The following is a 15710-nucleotide window of genomic DNA, read 5'->3' as shown; positions in this document are numbered from 1 at the left end:
ACCTGTAGTTAGTTGTTGCACTCTGATATTCATCATCTCCTTGAGACTTCCGAGAGCTTCTGTGTTGAAAAAGCTGCCCAAAATGGCAAACTGCAACACGAACTGTGCCAGAGCAACCCTGTTTTTGTTGACCATTTTCATCTGTTTTGGCCATTTCCCAGTCTCCGCCTTTGATTTCCAAATAGGTGGAACCAAAGATTGGGTTGTGCCTCCTACTAATGACAGCAAAATCTACAACGACTGGGCCTCCGGAAACCGGTTCCAAGTAGTACGTAGATGCATAAACACATGCCATTTCATGCTATTTTTCTGTTTCATAGTTTTATAATTATATGGTTTGGTGCAGCTTTTAAGTACAAGAAGGACTCTGTTATGGAGGTGACAGAGGAAGAGTTCAAGAAATGCAATTCAACTCGCCCCCACTTCTTCTCCAACACTGGAAACACAGTTTACCTTTTTGACCACGCCGGCCCTTTCTACTTCATCAGTGGAGCTTCTGGGCATTGCCAGAGAGGACAGCGCATGATCGTTAAGGTGATGTCCTTGGAGGAATCTCCTTCCAGAGACCGCAGATCTGCTGGCTCTCGTGCTGCGGTTTTCTGAGTCTTTGTTCGGTTGTGTCCTATATGTTGCATGTCTTCTCTTCTAGTTGACATGTTTCATTCGTTTGTGTAATGTTAAATAGGATGTTGAATGTTGATGTTTAATTCGATTTGGCCATACTGTTGCCGTGTTTAGATATTCTAATTAGTTTCTAGATTCTTTGTTTATGTAGTAGCAGGTACCAACAAACGATGTTTAAGCTCTAGTTAATTTGGTTCGTACATTAATCTTCTTCTTGTTCTGCATTGATCGCTCGCTTCTATTTCATGAGAGAAATTTGATGGTTTTGCATCTTAGATTCAAGCACAGGAAATTTAAGTGTAAAAACAAAAAGTACGAACAGCGATTGATGGATCTTGCCATGCTAGTAAAATCCAAATTGGCCATCTTTGCTAGAAAGAAACTCTATGCCCTGAACAGATACAAAGAATGGTGAAAACATGCTGTCATGTTGAAAATTTTTAGTTTTCCTAAAATTGAGATAATGTTTTATACTATACAAAAATATGGGGACATTGAATTAAGGGGGATTAACAAGGAACAATCACAGAGAAGAGACAGAGAGGGAAGGAAGGAAACCACAAATTCCTTGGTCCTTTGCCATCAGACTAAGTTGCAGTGCACGCATGGATGGATTAATAATTTGTGATGATATGCGATAATGCTCCAATTACAACATCTCAGATTCTCACTCCACCGAAGCCAGGAGAGCTTCACATGCAGCAAAACCACTTTTTCTGCAGTCAAATTAATCGATGTATGTATAATTCCCGAGAGTTACGCAGAGAACGAATAGAATGAATGAATCAAAGTAAGGGTAATTTGGTTGAAATGAATGAATGTTGTTACCTCTGGGGGATATTGAGAGTTGGGTTCTGGTTTAGATGAAGGAGTTCCAGTCCCAGGAGCCCCACTGGACATCTTCTGGTCTCTAGCTTTGGTAAATATCACAGTAAAACCTTCAGCTGATGCAGGGTTATTCACATCCCACTCTCCAAATTTTGGCAACAATATCCTGCTGCACATCCATTCATTCATTTTTAACCTCAATCTCAATCTGAAACCCTCTTCATTTTAACCAGTCCAAAACCATTGACAAAAGTTGCTATATGACGTAAACTTCAATTCAACAATGACACATTTTTTGTTGCAGCTGAAATAACGATACAAGAATCAATTATCTCTAAACCACCCTACGCAATCAAATTCGAAACAAATGATTTCAATCAATCTATTTTTCGGCGTAAACCACCCTACGCAATCAACTTCCGTAGGGCAAGTTGAGGGCAGAGGCATTTTAAATCCGCCAAACAAGCGAACTAGCCACACCACCGTCAATCGGTAGAAAGAAAGAGCACTGTGTATAAGTGTAGCATCCTGAAGACGAGAAGCAGATTTAAGAATCTATATTGGAAATCAAAATAAGGCTACTAAAAAGCAATAACCGACATACACATCAGATGAATAAAGTGCATATGATACATTTTATTGATGAAAGCATTTTTTATCCTTTCATTAAATGGTTAAAATCAACCTGAGCCTAGAACCACCATAGACAGGCTTCCTTAAAAATAATGCAAATGCCAAGGACTAGAATGGACACCCAACCATCATTCAGCTATAATATGATTAGCACTTAATAGGTCTCCATGCCTCAACACCCGTGCGAAAATAAATACAAGGTTAAGTCTAAAAGGTTAGGACAACCACGTATAACCCCACAAGAACTTTAAAAAAAGTGTATGACCCCACAATATGCACATGCAAACACACACAAACACAAACGAGCGCACAGAGTTTGGACATACCCTTAGTATTTGAGCTTCATAATTAACAAAGCTTTTCCTGTGAACACAACTCTATTTCTTTCTCAAGGCGAGCCATATCCATCTCTAACTGTGGAGAAGATGACTGGCCTTGCATGTTTTTGAGTGTGTAGAGAGTGTCTTCAGACCTTGAAATATCTTGGATTAAGTATTTTTAACATATCAGTTTTCCACCCATCATTTACATATAACAATTTGTAAAGAAAAACAAAGTTCATGAAGTACACCAATTGCCTAAATCATGAAATAGCACGCAGTAAGATGTTACTAAGCAAACCCAGATTGAGCACCCTTGCAGTCATGAAGAAGCATTCACAAATAAATGAATATTTAGCTTTTGCATTGCTTGGGTTCACGTTGAAACTAGTTCCAGAACTTGTGGCTTCTTGAGGTTGTAAAAGGCGATTTTCACCATCACCATTGTGTCTAGAGCCATCAGGATTCCCCATATTGTTATATGTAAATGATGGGTGGAAAACTTATATGTTAAAAATACTTAATCCAGGATATTTCAAGGTCTAAGGACACTCTCTCCACACTCAAAAACATGCAAGGCCAGTCATCTTTGTTAATCCATTAAGTAACTTCTTCAGATGATGCATGTAGCTCACTCAACCCTCTAATACAGGCCATAAACAATGGTTAGCATTTGCAAAATCTCGACAAGAGATCAGAAGAGAAAATATATGTCTGCTAATCAAAATGACCACAGTACCAAACTTGAGAAGGAGCGAGGCAGACAAGCAAATTGACTCATACACTTGCTTGCTTGTTTTTATCTTCAAAAAGAGAAAAGTAAGTTTAACGAGCCATCTATGTGCATATTGGTAAGACTGATTAACAATTATATAAACAGAATTTATAACAAACTGCTATACTTAAAAATAAAAAATACACCTTGTACCTAGCAGAAATAGAAACTGATAAGCAATTGGTAAAGTTGGACAAAATATATATTGAAACCCCATGCATTTGGATGTTGTGCTTCTTGGTGGACCTGAAAGGTGGAACAATGTACCTAGTAGAAACTGATAAGAATTGGTAAAGTTGGACTATATATTGTTGGAACCTGACAATACTTTGTTGAAACTACTCTAAAATGAACAACATGGCCACATTGACAGTGGTGCTTCTGTGGAAAGGTTATCTGAAAGCTATAAGAATTTGTACACAGTTTCATGCCAAATGCTGGGAACCTATGTAAAATTCCACTCTTTATATTTCAGACGGTTTCGGATATAATTATCTTTACGCAAAATTCTTAATTTAATATATATTTATCCTACAATGACTCAGAAAATTGTTTTCAAACACGGTAGTCTGGTTGGGGATGGCCATCCTCTGCCTGCAGTAGCAGAAATTCCAGTGTTGTTCTGATAGTGGATGAACATGGTATAAATGATTTCCTTTCTTCAAAAATGCAGTAGTTAAACTTGACTTTCAATATACACTTTTTCAAGTTAATCAATGTCAATCGCTGTGAGGATAATTATTGTGGTTCGCAAAAACATTTTTTTATTGTTTCTATAATTATTTTTCATACCCTAAACCCTTTATATTTATTCTTTTGCAAAAACATTTTTCAAACCCTAATACTACAATTTACGCCAGATCAATTGAGAGGGAAGATAAAAAAACTTTACAGGGGCTGTCATCGGCCCGTTTTCTATGTTTTAGGGCTTACTTTTGGGCATGTCATCGGCCCGTTTTCATGTTATAGGGCCTACTTCTGGGCCTCTTATCGGCCCGTTTTCATGTTTTTAGACCTAAATAACTCTGTATTTCAAGGCATCCGTTAGATTCTATATGTTTACCACCAATGATCAACCGATCGATCTGGTTGGACCTTTAATAACAGCACATTACTTTGAATGCAATCAAAAAGCAGCAGCCTCGAGAACTAAATTGTTATCCAAGAAATTCACTTTAGCCGATATATTGGGATCAATTATAGCATTACATAATAGAAATTTAAAATGATAAAATAAATGAGTTTGCAGCCAATTCATTGTGATGTGTTATTATCCTTAAACTTTCCCTGTTAGTTGATACCACACCAATTGTGATGTGCACGCATCAGATAGCCTTCACCTACACACACTCCTTTGAGTTCAATCAATGACTTAGATTTTTGCAAAGACACTACGCCGAAGTAGTCAACTTGTAAATACGAAATAGTGTGGTATTAGACAGTTCTCAATAACACACATTACGCTACCAAAACAAACTGTAAAATACCCACTTGAAAACTGAAGATCACCAATCTTGTCACCGGAGAGATTGACAAACTCTGCAGCACCCATTGCAGTGTGCGAAAAAACAACCACGCAGACATCCAAAAATTCCGTGAACTCAAAGAGTCCGGGAGGTGGATTTATGAAAAGAGAGAGCAGCACTCCCAATCGTCAAATGGGGAAAAGCCATAGCTCGCAGCCTGCAGCTATGATTTTCCCCATTTGACGATTGGGAGTGCTGCTCTCTCTTTATAAATCCACACCCGCTGCCAGGACTCTTTGAGTTCACGGAATTTTTGGATGCCTGCGTGGTTGTTTTTTCGCACACTGCAATGGGTGCTGCAGAGTTTATCAATCGCTCCGGTGACAAAATTGGTGATCTTCAGTTTTCAAGTGGGTATTTTACAGTTTGTTTTGGTAGTGTAATGTTTTTCAAGTTATAAGCCCACACCTAAACCCTAAACCCTAAGTCGGCCCAATATTTTTCATGTTATAGGCCCAACTTCTGGGCCCATATTTTGACAGACCCAAAACATTGAAGAACATGAAATCTATAACCGGAAAAAATATAAACATGAATCGGAGAACAGAGTGTTTACACATAATGGGAGAATCCATGAATCATAAAAAATATATGAATACCGTAGAAAATGAATGAGTGAGAGATCTTTTAGGTATTAGATTATGAAGAAGATGAAATCTTTAACCCTAAAAAATTACCTCTACATGAAAACATAAACATGAATGGGAGAACAGATCTCTAATTCATAAAATAGATAGATCTCAAAGAACATGAATCATCGGGAAAGATAGATCGGAGAACAGAGTATTTCCGCATAATTGGGGAATTCATGAATCATAAAAAAGATTTAGATTATGAAAAAGATGAAATCTTTTACCCTAAAAATACCTCTACATGAAAACATAAGCATGAATCGGAGAACAGATCTCTAATTCATAAAAAGATGAAATCTTTAACCGGAAAAATTCTCTCTATATGAAAACATAAACTCAAATCGGAGAACAGATCTTTCCCTCAAAGTAAATAATCGGGAAAGATCTCAAAGAACATGAATTATCGGGAAAGATACTCAAAGACTTCATCTTTCCCTCATAAACGAACATGAACTAAAGAGATAACGAACATGAACTAAAGAGATAACGAACATGAACTAAAGAGATAACGAACATGAACTATCGGGATAACGAACATGAACTAAAGAGATAACGAACATGAACTATCGGGAACATCCCACTATTCAAAAGATAACGAACATGAACTAAAGAGATAACGAACATGAACTATCGGGAACATCCCACTATTCAAAAGATAACGAACATGAACTAAAGAGATAACGAACATGAACTATCGGGAACATCCCACTATTCAAAAGATAACGAACATGAACTAAAGAGAGAATAAGAAAACAAACATGAAGTGAAGAGAGAGAACGTAATGTTCGGAGGCAGATAGATGTGTGCTTATATAGTATCAATTAGGGTTTGCCAGAGTTACGAAACTACCCTTCGTCATTTACTATTCTTACTTAAATTCTGGTTCGTCAACACGCGACTCCAACTCCTTTTTCCTACGCATTTGTTATCATCTTGACCGTCCAAATTTATCTAGCGATAACGAATGTGCCACGTCATTTAACGAATTTTTTAAATTCTTTAAACTCCTTGCACTGTTACAGTCGACAACTCCCTTCCCTCCTCCCTCTCACCGACATCCCTTGACACCTCTCTCCTCTGCCTCACCAAAACCAAATCAAATTAAGATTGAACCATGACATGCACATGCAGTATGCAACAAATATAAATCCTACATAACAAACCCTAAATTAACCTCTCTCTCTCTCTCTCCGCATTATCACGAAGAAAAGCAAGCAAACAGTATCTATCTCGATCGGGTCCGCGCGTAAGTTTTTCATTCATCTATCTGTCGAATGCTTAATTCTACTTGCTTTGTTTGTTTGATATTTTAATCGGCTGAATATACTTCTTTTCCTATTATATTCATTGTTTACGATGCAAATGTAAATACTGGAGCTGTGATTCGCTGCAAATTTTTTATTGACAAACTTTCCAGAATTCAGATATTTCATAATTCCATTAAGCTTGACTTAGATGGGCTTGCCGCGCTTCGAGTCCGTGCCTTTGATAGTGGTGAAGGTACTTTTTGAAATGCTAATGATGACGAGATGTTTGGGGCCATTGAATTCTCAATTTCATTTCTTGGTAGTGCACTCATTGTTGATGCTCTTTTTTCTTTTTTCTTTTTTTGAGAGGCGGAGGTAGTCGCCACTCTCTCTGTGTGTTTCAGTAACTGAGCTTCTTGAGAGGCAGAGGTAGTCGGCGGCGATCTGTGGCTTCAGATCCATTAGCCACACAGAAAAGGAAAGGAAAAAGATGAGGTGTGGTGTTTGGAGAAGGAGACGGGTGTCTGTAGGATCCATTCTGATAGTGTGTGCTGGAATGGGGCTGTTGATGCTCAACTTAAGACAAGTTGATTCTCCATCGAGCCCCGATTTCCCTATGCAAATTCACAATTCGGATTCAGCGTCTGAAAGCGGTGGTGGTAGGGTTGGGGTTAAGGACGAGCCAGAGAACAAGATTAAGAGAAAATCCAACTCCTTTGCTATGGTGGAAGAGATGGGAAAGGACTTCAAAGGAGGGTTCTGGGAGGAAAGTCTCAGAGTCAGGAAACTTATTCAGCATCACTTTGACTTGAATGGTATTTGTCTACTCTCATTTTCTTCAGGCTGATTGTTAGTGTCACATGTATTATACATGCTACCTGATTCATGAAAGTCCCAAACATTGAAATTGGTCTTGTTCTTAATTTCTCAGCTTCTTTTAAGGTTTTACATTTGTGTGAGATACATTTGGTTATGTTCCCTGATTCTGCTTGAACAATTCTACTAGCACTTTCATGCTTTGCCTGCCCATATTCTGACTCCATCCAGTGTATTTATTCCTCACAACTATTCCCAGTCAGGCCATCCATCTTTCGCATTCTTGTTCCATATACAAGTTTTTTGTTATATTTAATCTATATTTTTCACTGAATTTGTTGATATCCTTATAAAAAGAAGTGATTTTTAATTTCTTATTTGTTTTTTTTTTCAAACTTCATAGCATCCTGCTTTGAGTCTGGAACCTGTGATTCATCCTTTAGAACTTTTGAGAGATGGAAGCTCATACGACTCATTCAATTTCAGGTGCTTCCCATGTCCGAAATCTTTGTCCAGAACAGTTTTGTCAGCATGGCTTTGTGATGGGTAAAGCATCAGAGGCAGGTTTCGGGAATGAAATGTACAAAATTTTAAGTGGTGCAGCATTGAGTATACTTTTAAACTGGTCCCTGATCATTGGGCAAAGCAGGCAAGCCTTTCTTTTCTTGTATTTCATAAATTCTTTTTCCCTGCAGTAACCTGAATTGTTTGAAAAAGTTGGTCTTTTGGTTTACCATTAAACCATATTATTATATGTCATATATTGCTTGTTTCTCATAAATAAATAAAACGCTATATAGAGCTTCCCTTGAATGTTTATTAGAATGCCCCAGAAGCAGTGCTGTTATGGGAACCTGTAATTTTACACTGCAATCATTTTTCATGTGCCTCGGATCCATTCTTCGCAACTCAATGCGCAAGCCTGAGGAGAATGTGGCTCAATTGTCTTCTGGTCAGTTGATACGATTCTCTCTCTCTCTCTCTCTCTCTCTCTCCTTCTTCTTCTTCTTGGTTTTTCTTTCTTTTCTCTTTCTTTATTTTCCATTGGAACACCAGTTTGAGAATGCTATCAGTTTGTTTCCTGTCATTAAACTTCAGAGTCAAGACAGTGTTCTTGATTCTTTTGTGTTGTTTTGTGATTGGGGTCATGCTATAATATTGTAGTCAGTTGGCTTTTTAGATTTTGCGCCTTTAGCTTATCGCGGGTATTATAACTGAATGCGATCATGTTCTTGGAGTTTCTTGTTTTCTCAACTTGGGATTTTTGTTGTTCAAATTTACCAGTTACCACCTTCTGTTATCTGGTTTCAATTGAAAATGACATCTTTTCTGAAATCCCAAGTTTCAATCTTTTCTGAAAATATTAAAAATATGGATTAGAACAAGTGTGCAAAAATATACAAGATTGACACTTGTTAAGGGCTTTATACCTTTCAGCTGGGCTTGTCTAGGATCATGACAAAGCTAGCCATAGTTTCAAGGTTACTCACTGCCAGTACCTAAATAGGATAATGAAATGACAGCAGTAACTATTGGAGAACTCATATGAACACTAAATCTTAGCCAAGCTGTTTACAGTTGCAATGTATTTCTATACTCTATAGTACTGCTTGTGCTTGGGAGAAACTCAGAAATTCTAGACCTATGACAGCTTGGGCTGATCTGTCTGATGCGAATTAGCAACAATAATGTTGAGGGAGGAGCTTTCCATCCTTTGGTTAGCCGACAAAGGTAAGCAGGCAACTCTTGACAGAATGCTTGTCTAGTACTTACGAGCACTTGTATAGACTCCATAGGCTATTAGATTTTGGGTTTTGTGTCAGGTTTTGCTGGAATCGCATGAGCACTAATTCTTTGATTGCTCCTTTTATGATGATGATACATAGTACTCTAGAGTGCACGGTGAATATGGGATCACTTCTGGTCTCGTCTTTGTTAATTGGGCTGCTGTGCTGCTCAATGGAAAGGTAAACAAGTGCATTATGTTATGTAGTAAAAAAGCTTTGCCTGGCTGGCTGGGATTGTGGATCATATCTGGAGGTGGAGAAATGATAGGATTTTGTGAATGAGAACAAAGCTTGTCATGGCTGTGCTGTGTTCAACTTGTAATATTTCGAGTCTTGCTGTGGATGGCCAAAGCTTGTGCTGCTCAAATTGTATGAGCCATTTATGCAGTAATCTTCCTGTAATTTTGAAAGCTGCTGGAGTCTTCCTTTGTGTCTGTTGTGTTTCCCTCTGCTCTGTGCAGGGCTTTGCATTGTGCCTGTTCTGTTGTGTATACTACTTAATTAGTACTTATAGTGGAAGTGGTTATTGACGTTGTCAGTTATTTCTGTTTTATTACTTAGACCTTGTATTATATTAAGAAAAGGCACATAATCTCATCATTTGCAATTTGCAATTTGCACGAGAGGGGAATGCATGATGTATTAATTTGCACAACTGACTAGGCTTTTTGCCTATTAAAGTTACCATACCAACCCAATGGCGACTTTTTTGAATTTACCAATTCCATTCCTGAATCTAATCTCGCATGCATCCCTCAGTTTCATGTCAAAAGATTATCTGAAGAAATCTACATTACAGAGGTAAAGCATGCATTCTTCCAGTATCATTGTTCAAACAATGATATATCCAGTTACTTTGCATTTTTTACTAGTAGGGTTCTTTCTTCTTTTCATTTTCCTTTCCACAATGTGAATTATGATCGTCTTATGAAAGATGTTATTGTATGTCCTATTAATTGCTTCTCATGTCGAATAATGTTCTTGCATTCTCTGTTTTTCTCTACATATTTGCTTCCTTTTGGCCCGAATTTCTGCAAATGTCCTTTGTTCTCATCCGATGCTAATGTCTGTCTTGCATTATACTATAGAAATTTCTGTTTTGCTTTATATAGCAGCTTGTTATGTTTTTGGCTACTTTCTTTTCTTATGTGAATTGCAGAGTGATGACATAAAGTTGTCCAATAACCAGTCTGATTACTGGAGAATTTTTCCTGTATCAGATGATGTTGCAATCAAACATGGCTGACAGAATTCTATAATTCTAAAGGCAACTTCACAGGGACGGGATAAATTGACAGCTTCTTTGACTTACTTTAGTGCGCTAAATGAGACGAAGGAGGTAATGATGTGATCTTTAACTTTTTTCCTAGTTCCTGATTTGTTTTTTATGATTCTATTTTAAATTTTATTCTTATTTTGCTTAAGTTGGTTCGTCTCTGCTTGTAGATTCTCAAGGTTGCACAAGAAGTCATGGATTGTGACCAAGTCTAGTTTAGTTTGGATAAAAGTGATGCGTCTCTGATGTAGGATATGGGTGAGTTGAGTATTTGGTTAATTTAGCGGAAGCGAAAACAATGGGAAAACGGAAAATAGGTGGTAAAAGATGCCTTGGCTTCACACCAAGGAGTCTCCAATATCTGGAAAGTAAACTTTTCTTAATATCTCAAATCTCAATTTTAAGAACTACATAGGGAGTATTTATAGCAAACTAAACCTAGAGACAACAGGATAAAAATCCCTTACTAAAAAGGAATCCTAATCCACAAAGGAACCAATCCAAACAAACTAGGAAACTTAAATCAAATCCTACTAAAAACTGGAAACTAAAACTTAGTAAAATCTGGAAAATCTAGAAATCCTAGTGAAATCTGGAATCTGGAAAAAAAGTTTTCCTATTGAAATCTGGAAACTAAGATTTCACCCCAACCATAATGATAATGTTGGATTGGCTGATCGTTTATTCCTTCTTTGGTAAACCTTAAAAGGTTTGTCACAGATGTCCGCATGAGTCTCCAACCATTTTCCGTTCCTGGGCCCCTGATATTTATCAGGAGGTTGGTATACTCGATTTCTTTAACTTCGACTCTAATGTTGCTTAGGGAATCTGAACACTATCAAATTATACAGGTTGTGCTAAGGCATCCAGTGACTAGAAATGGTTCTCTTCAGACATGGGTACTGTGTCTGTGTCTGCTTCTGGGTTTGTCCAGGCCAAGAAGCCTGGTAAAGCTACTATTAAAGTGCTCTCCATATTTTATTCATTCAATTATGATGAGGTACAGGGTACTGTATATGTTCTTTTGCGTCCTCATAGCATCAAGTGTCCACTGACCTTCTTACTCTTTGCTTTATGGAATCTTTTAAAGTTCTGCACGCTGCACAACCTAATCTCTAATCTCAAGTTTCTAACACACACACCCTCAAATGCTATACAATGTTTACATGGATCTTTATATCTTTCTCTCTCTCATCCCTATTGTCAATACTAGTTTTTATAGTATTTATTCTACCGCAATAGGTTGTCGTTGAAGTTTCTGTCCCAGCATCTATGGTCATGCTCCTTAACTTTCATGTTGAGACTGTCGTAGGAACACATCTTCAAGCTGCTGTTACAATGAAAGCATCAAATGGTAATGTCATATGATATACACATATATACCAGAATCATATGGTAATTGATTTGTGTCAATGGTGGGTGGCCTTTTAAAATTTGATTTTTTTGATTTTCAGGTGCCTACTTTTATAGATGTGATGCGTTCAGTTCCTTCATAAAGTGGAAAGCAGGCAGTGAGTCTTTCTTTATTGTCAATGCAACAGGGGAGTCCCCTGCTTTGGACAGTTTAGGAAATGCCGACTTCCATGCATCAAATTATGGTCCCCCATTTTCATGGGCATATATATATGCCTCTGCTTCTGGCCGGGCTACTCTTCATGCTACATTATCAAAAGAATATCACTACTTTGATAGCTCTTCTGGTGGGCCTATTGTCTTAAAAGCATCTTCACTTATTGTGGCATACTCACCGCTTAGCATTCGTCAGGGAGGTGATGGAAAACATTTCAGTGGATACTTTTTTGATCTGGCTCTAGCAGAAACTGATAAGCAATTGGTAAAGTTGGGCAAAATATACCTTGTCCCTGCCCTGGGATGCATTTGGATGATGTGCTTCTTGGTGGACCTGAAAAGTGGAACAATGGTGTTGACTTTGTTGAAACTATGGAAATCTAAAATGAACAACATGGTCACATTGACAATGGTGCTTCCGCGGAAAGGTTATCTGAAAGCTTTAAGAGTTTGTACAGAGTTTCATGCCAAATGCTGGGAACCTATGTAAAATTCCTCTCTTTATATTTCAGACGGTTTCTGATATATTTATCCTTATGCAAAATTCTTTAATATAATATATATTTATCCGACAATGACTCAGAAAATTGTTTTCAAACACGGTAATCTGGTTGGGGATGGCCATCCTCTGCCTGCAGTAGCAGAAGTTTCACTGTCTCTTATATGTAGCAATGCATTCCTGCCTCAATTGTTCTGAAAGTGGATGGACATGGTATAAATGATTTCCTTTCTTAAAAAATGCGAGTTACATTTCACTTTCAATATATTTTAATATACATTTTTTAAGATTATGGTGAATGGCCACTCTACAGTAAATGAACGCGAAGTCATGCGGACTGCAATTCAAGCTGACCACAGCTCAGGGTGAATTCGTGTCACCCCTGTTACTGTGGCAAATGGGCGCACCATTAGATTAGCTGCAATTGGCATTAGTAACTCTGGAGAAGCTTTTGCAAACTCATCTTCTCTTTATTTGAGGTGGGAACTTATCAGTTGTAATGAGATGGCTAATTGGGATGATGCTGATAATTTAGAGAGGTCGGAGCACAGTTGGGAGAGGTTATAGAGCTTGAAAAACTAGTCAGGCCTGCTACTTTGAGAATTTCATTGTTCTTTGTCTTTATATTATCATCTCTTAGTTCTGTTATTAGATTGACAAAATTTATGTCCAGAGCTTTAACTCAAGAAGTGAGACCTCATCAACTGAATTTGTTTCTAGATGCATATGACGTTCAAGTATCAAATTTCCTTATTTGGTTATTGGGGTTTCTTTTCGGCCCCACTTCATAGTATGTAAGGGCTATATTATGTTTTCCTTACCTTGATGTTTATATGCTAATATTGGGTATGAGCTAACATGTTTAATCCTTTGCTTCTTAGTGTACAGTTCATGCTACTGCCATTGGTTTCAGGGATAACATGGGTGGTCATTAGTCTGTTCCATTGCTTGATAGTCCAGAGAATGTTCTTGCAGATGCAATTCGTATACAGGTATAATTCTTCTTTCAATTTTTTACTATATTTTCCTAAATGCATCCTTTCATATTTAGTCTTTTAATCTTCTAAATCTGTCAATCTCACGTTTAATTTTTTAATACCGAGTAGCTAGTTTCTACTCTAATGGTCAGCCCAGAGTTCAATCTGGTGTTTTTCAATCCCAATGCTAAGGTAGGCTCTGAACACATTATCAATATTCTATTATTATGGCTTTTAGTAAGTAACCATGTCTAGTTTCTGGGCAGATCGTACTCTTTTTTACTACTTTCCGTATTTATTTATTTTTTCTTTTGGCTTCTATTATCCGTAATATCTCCATTTGGAATCAGTTAATTATCTCTGTGGAAAAATGGGGAGAAAAAGAAAATAAAGTAACACAAATTGCAACCCTCCCTTTTGCAACAAAGTGGTTGTAATGACTAAGGTAGAGCTGTGGAATGCCTCGGACCTGTCGTCCTGTGCATAAGTGCTTTGGTATACGAAAACCCTAACGTAACATAAATTTTCCCAGAGAAATACCGGCTAAATCACAATAATGTCTACCTCCTTGGAAGGTTGTTTGCTCAAAGATACCTTAGAACGCTGGGAATCACAGGCTCATCCATTATGTAGCTTTGCGCAAAGATCTTCAAGTTAATTTGGGAACTTTTGGCTCTTTATATCGATTGGCCTTCTCGTCCTTCGTTTTTTGAGTTTCTTGCTAGGGCTTAAAGTTTTTTCTTTCTCTGCAGGTAAATTATAACGCCAAAGGGTTTTGGCGAACGAGACAATTGGTAAGGTGCAGTGCATATTATATTTGTTACCATTTCTTGAATTTTCTCGTTTGTCTAAAATATTTTTTAATTCCTTAAGTTCTTTAATCCATCAGATCAAACTCCTTGCACTGCTCCTACCGATGACAGTCAACAACTCCCTTCTCTCCTCCCTCCCTCTTACCAAGCTCACTGAGGTTTGATGTCCCATCCCGAGGCTGATTATATGCTTCTGTTATGATATGTTAAAGTGAATTAAGTATCAATAATAAGAAGAGTAATGAGAGGGCAACAATGCTGTATAGTTTGAAATCTCAAGGATTGCCTTTATTTCTATTTCCTGAGTCCAAAAAAACATTGCACGCAATATGATTTCTAATTATCTTTCTTTATCCTTTTCCAGGTTTTGGTTGATGTACATGCAGACCCCAACTTTCTGGTGGCATATGGTAATATTCAATTGTTTGACCCAATTCCTTTTCAGATTTAAGTTTCTATTCCACTGCTGTTGTCCATAAAGCTGCATTTTGAGGCACTCTAATCAGCTTCTCTTTTTATGTTGCCACAGAATCTCTTCTTATGTTGCTAATTGGGTCTGCTTGGTTGTTAACCTTTGTGCAGGATCAATTAGTCTGTAACAGGAATGGTTCTCGATTCAATTTTTGTCATGTTGGGATCATAGTTAGTGTCGAATTTTGTAAATCTGGAGGAATTCTAGGCTATTTATTACAAAAGCTTTGAACAATTGGTAGAAGAAATAAAAGCTTTGAACAATTCTAGGCTGTTCTAGTCATGGTGCAAGGTCTGTCACTCAGTACTTTCACTGCGTCACGTAGTGGTGGGCTGTGTGGATCGATGCCTTCGTGGAGGAAGCATTTCAAATTGATGGGGAAACCCGGATAAGCTCTGGTATTGAAAGGCATGGTAGCTGCCACCTGTGCCATCAAAGCTTGGTCTTTGGAGGTAACCGGGGATATGTCAAGAGTCTCGAGACAAAGGAGCGTGAGGGTGGAACCTGGGTGGCTGTATAAAGGGGGTGATCAGGGAAGCTCCGAGCGAAGGGAGAGTGCTAATGAGGATATTCTGATATTCATTTTCCTGCTCGACCTGGCAACTCGAGTACATGTTTGATAGGGATCATTTTATAGTTTTCATATTGTAGTAGGTTAAGTGGTACAGAATATCTCTCAATTTCTCTCGACTTTGTTAGTCTAACAAGCATTTGCCTTTTTTTGGGGTGCATTGGCGAGAAGAGTCTATCAGTGCAGACTTGGTCAAGTTTACTTGATGTGGCGATGATTCCAAATCAAATAGAGATGGACTCCAGCACAGTTAATAACTTGAGGCAATTACTCGTGAACATCTCACACTGATTATTTGTTCATACACAAGCAGATAGCATGGTGTTGCTGAATGCTGATGGATATA

The 15710-nt window shown here is 37.8% G+C and overlaps 2 protein-coding genes and 1 long non-coding RNA gene across 38 annotated transcripts; 2 read left to right on the top strand and 1 right to left on the bottom strand.

The window, feature by feature from the left end:
• The first annotated feature begins 82 nt into the window (after positions 1 to 82).
• LOC103329750 (early nodulin-like protein 21) lies at positions 83 to 1446 on the top strand. The gene is made up of 2 exons (XM_016793534.2): positions 83 to 272; positions 347 to 1446. The coding sequence occupies exons 1-2, from the start codon at positions 83 to 85 to the stop codon at positions 601 to 603; spliced, it is 447 nt and encodes a 148-aa protein (XP_016649020.2). The 3' UTR covers positions 604 to 1446.
• A 205-nt stretch (positions 1447 to 1651) lies between these two features.
• LOC148918050 (uncharacterized) lies at positions 1652 to 5993 on the bottom strand. 2 transcript variants are annotated; one of them, XR_016125868.1, is made up of 2 exons: positions 5897 to 5993; positions 1652 to 1980 (listed from the first exon to the last, which is right to left on the bottom strand). It is a non-coding gene; the product is annotated as an uncharacterized LOC148918050 (long non-coding RNA). The 2 variants fall into 2 exon arrangements; XR_016125867.1 differs by lacking the exon at positions 5897 to 5993 and adding an exon at positions 4482 to 4806.
• A 376-nt stretch (positions 5994 to 6369) lies between these two features.
• On the top strand, positions 6370 to 15534 carry LOC103329749 (nuclear pore complex protein GP210-like). Of its 35 annotated transcripts, none has more exons than XM_089049648.1 (16): positions 6371 to 6584; positions 6756 to 7400; positions 7888 to 8050; positions 8225 to 8353; positions 10409 to 10527; positions 10635 to 11411; positions 11707 to 11818; positions 11919 to 12519; positions 12617 to 12745; positions 12846 to 13322; positions 13414 to 13524; positions 13639 to 13701; positions 14262 to 14303; positions 14399 to 14479; positions 14686 to 14731; positions 14904 to 15534. In XM_089049648.1, exons 6-9 carry the CDS (start codon positions 11193 to 11195, stop codon positions 12672 to 12674), a joined length of 990 nt encoding a protein of 329 aa, XP_088905774.1. In that variant the 5' UTR covers positions 6371 to 6584; positions 6756 to 7400; positions 7888 to 8050; positions 8225 to 8353; positions 10409 to 10527; positions 10635 to 11192; the 3' UTR covers positions 12675 to 12745; positions 12846 to 13322; positions 13414 to 13524; positions 13639 to 13701; positions 14262 to 14303; positions 14399 to 14479; positions 14686 to 14731; positions 14904 to 15534. The 35 variants fall into 35 exon arrangements, with proteins under 35 accessions (XP_088905770.1, XP_088905769.1, XP_088905774.1 ...); XM_089049647.1 differs by having other exon boundaries at positions 12846 to 13326; XM_089049631.1 differs by lacking the exons at positions 12617 to 12745; positions 12846 to 13322 and adding exons at positions 9053 to 9132; positions 9225 to 9368.
• The last annotated feature ends 176 nt before the right edge of the window (positions 15535 to 15710 follow it).

The sequence above is a fragment of the Prunus mume genome, linkage group LG4 (assembly GCF_029339155.1).
Source record: "Prunus mume cultivar Tortuosa linkage group LG4, ASM2933915v1, whole genome shotgun sequence".
Classification (NCBI taxonomy): Eukaryota; Viridiplantae; Streptophyta; class Magnoliopsida; order Rosales; family Rosaceae; genus Prunus; species Prunus mume.
Note: the sequence above shows the minus strand (reverse complement) of the source record. Positions and strands in the feature narration are given on the sequence as shown.

What these genes read in the sequence shown, in the direction of transcription:
- LOC103329749 (XM_089049644.1), top strand. Translation starts at nt 11,193, where the DNA reads ATGAGTCTCCAACCATTTTCCGTTCCTGGGCCCCTGATATTTATCAGG. An exon ending in TGTCCAGGCCAAGAAGCCTG is followed by an intron (nt 11,412 to 11,706) that starts GTAAAGCTACTA and finishes CTACCGCAATAG; the next exon opens with GTTGTCGTTGAAGTTTCTGT. An exon ending in GCCAAATGCTGGGAACCTAT is followed by an intron (nt 12,520 to 13,413) that starts GTAAAATTCCTC and finishes TTTGCTTCTTAG; the next exon opens with TGTACAGTTCATGCTACTGC.
- LOC103329750 (XM_016793534.2), top strand. Translation starts at nt 83, where the DNA reads ATGGCAAACTGCAACACGAACTGTGCCAGAGCAACCCTGTTTTTGTTG. An exon ending in AAACCGGTTCCAAGTAGTAC is followed by an intron (nt 273 to 346) that starts GTAGATGCATAA and finishes GGTTTGGTGCAG; the next exon opens with CTTTTAAGTACAAGAAGGAC.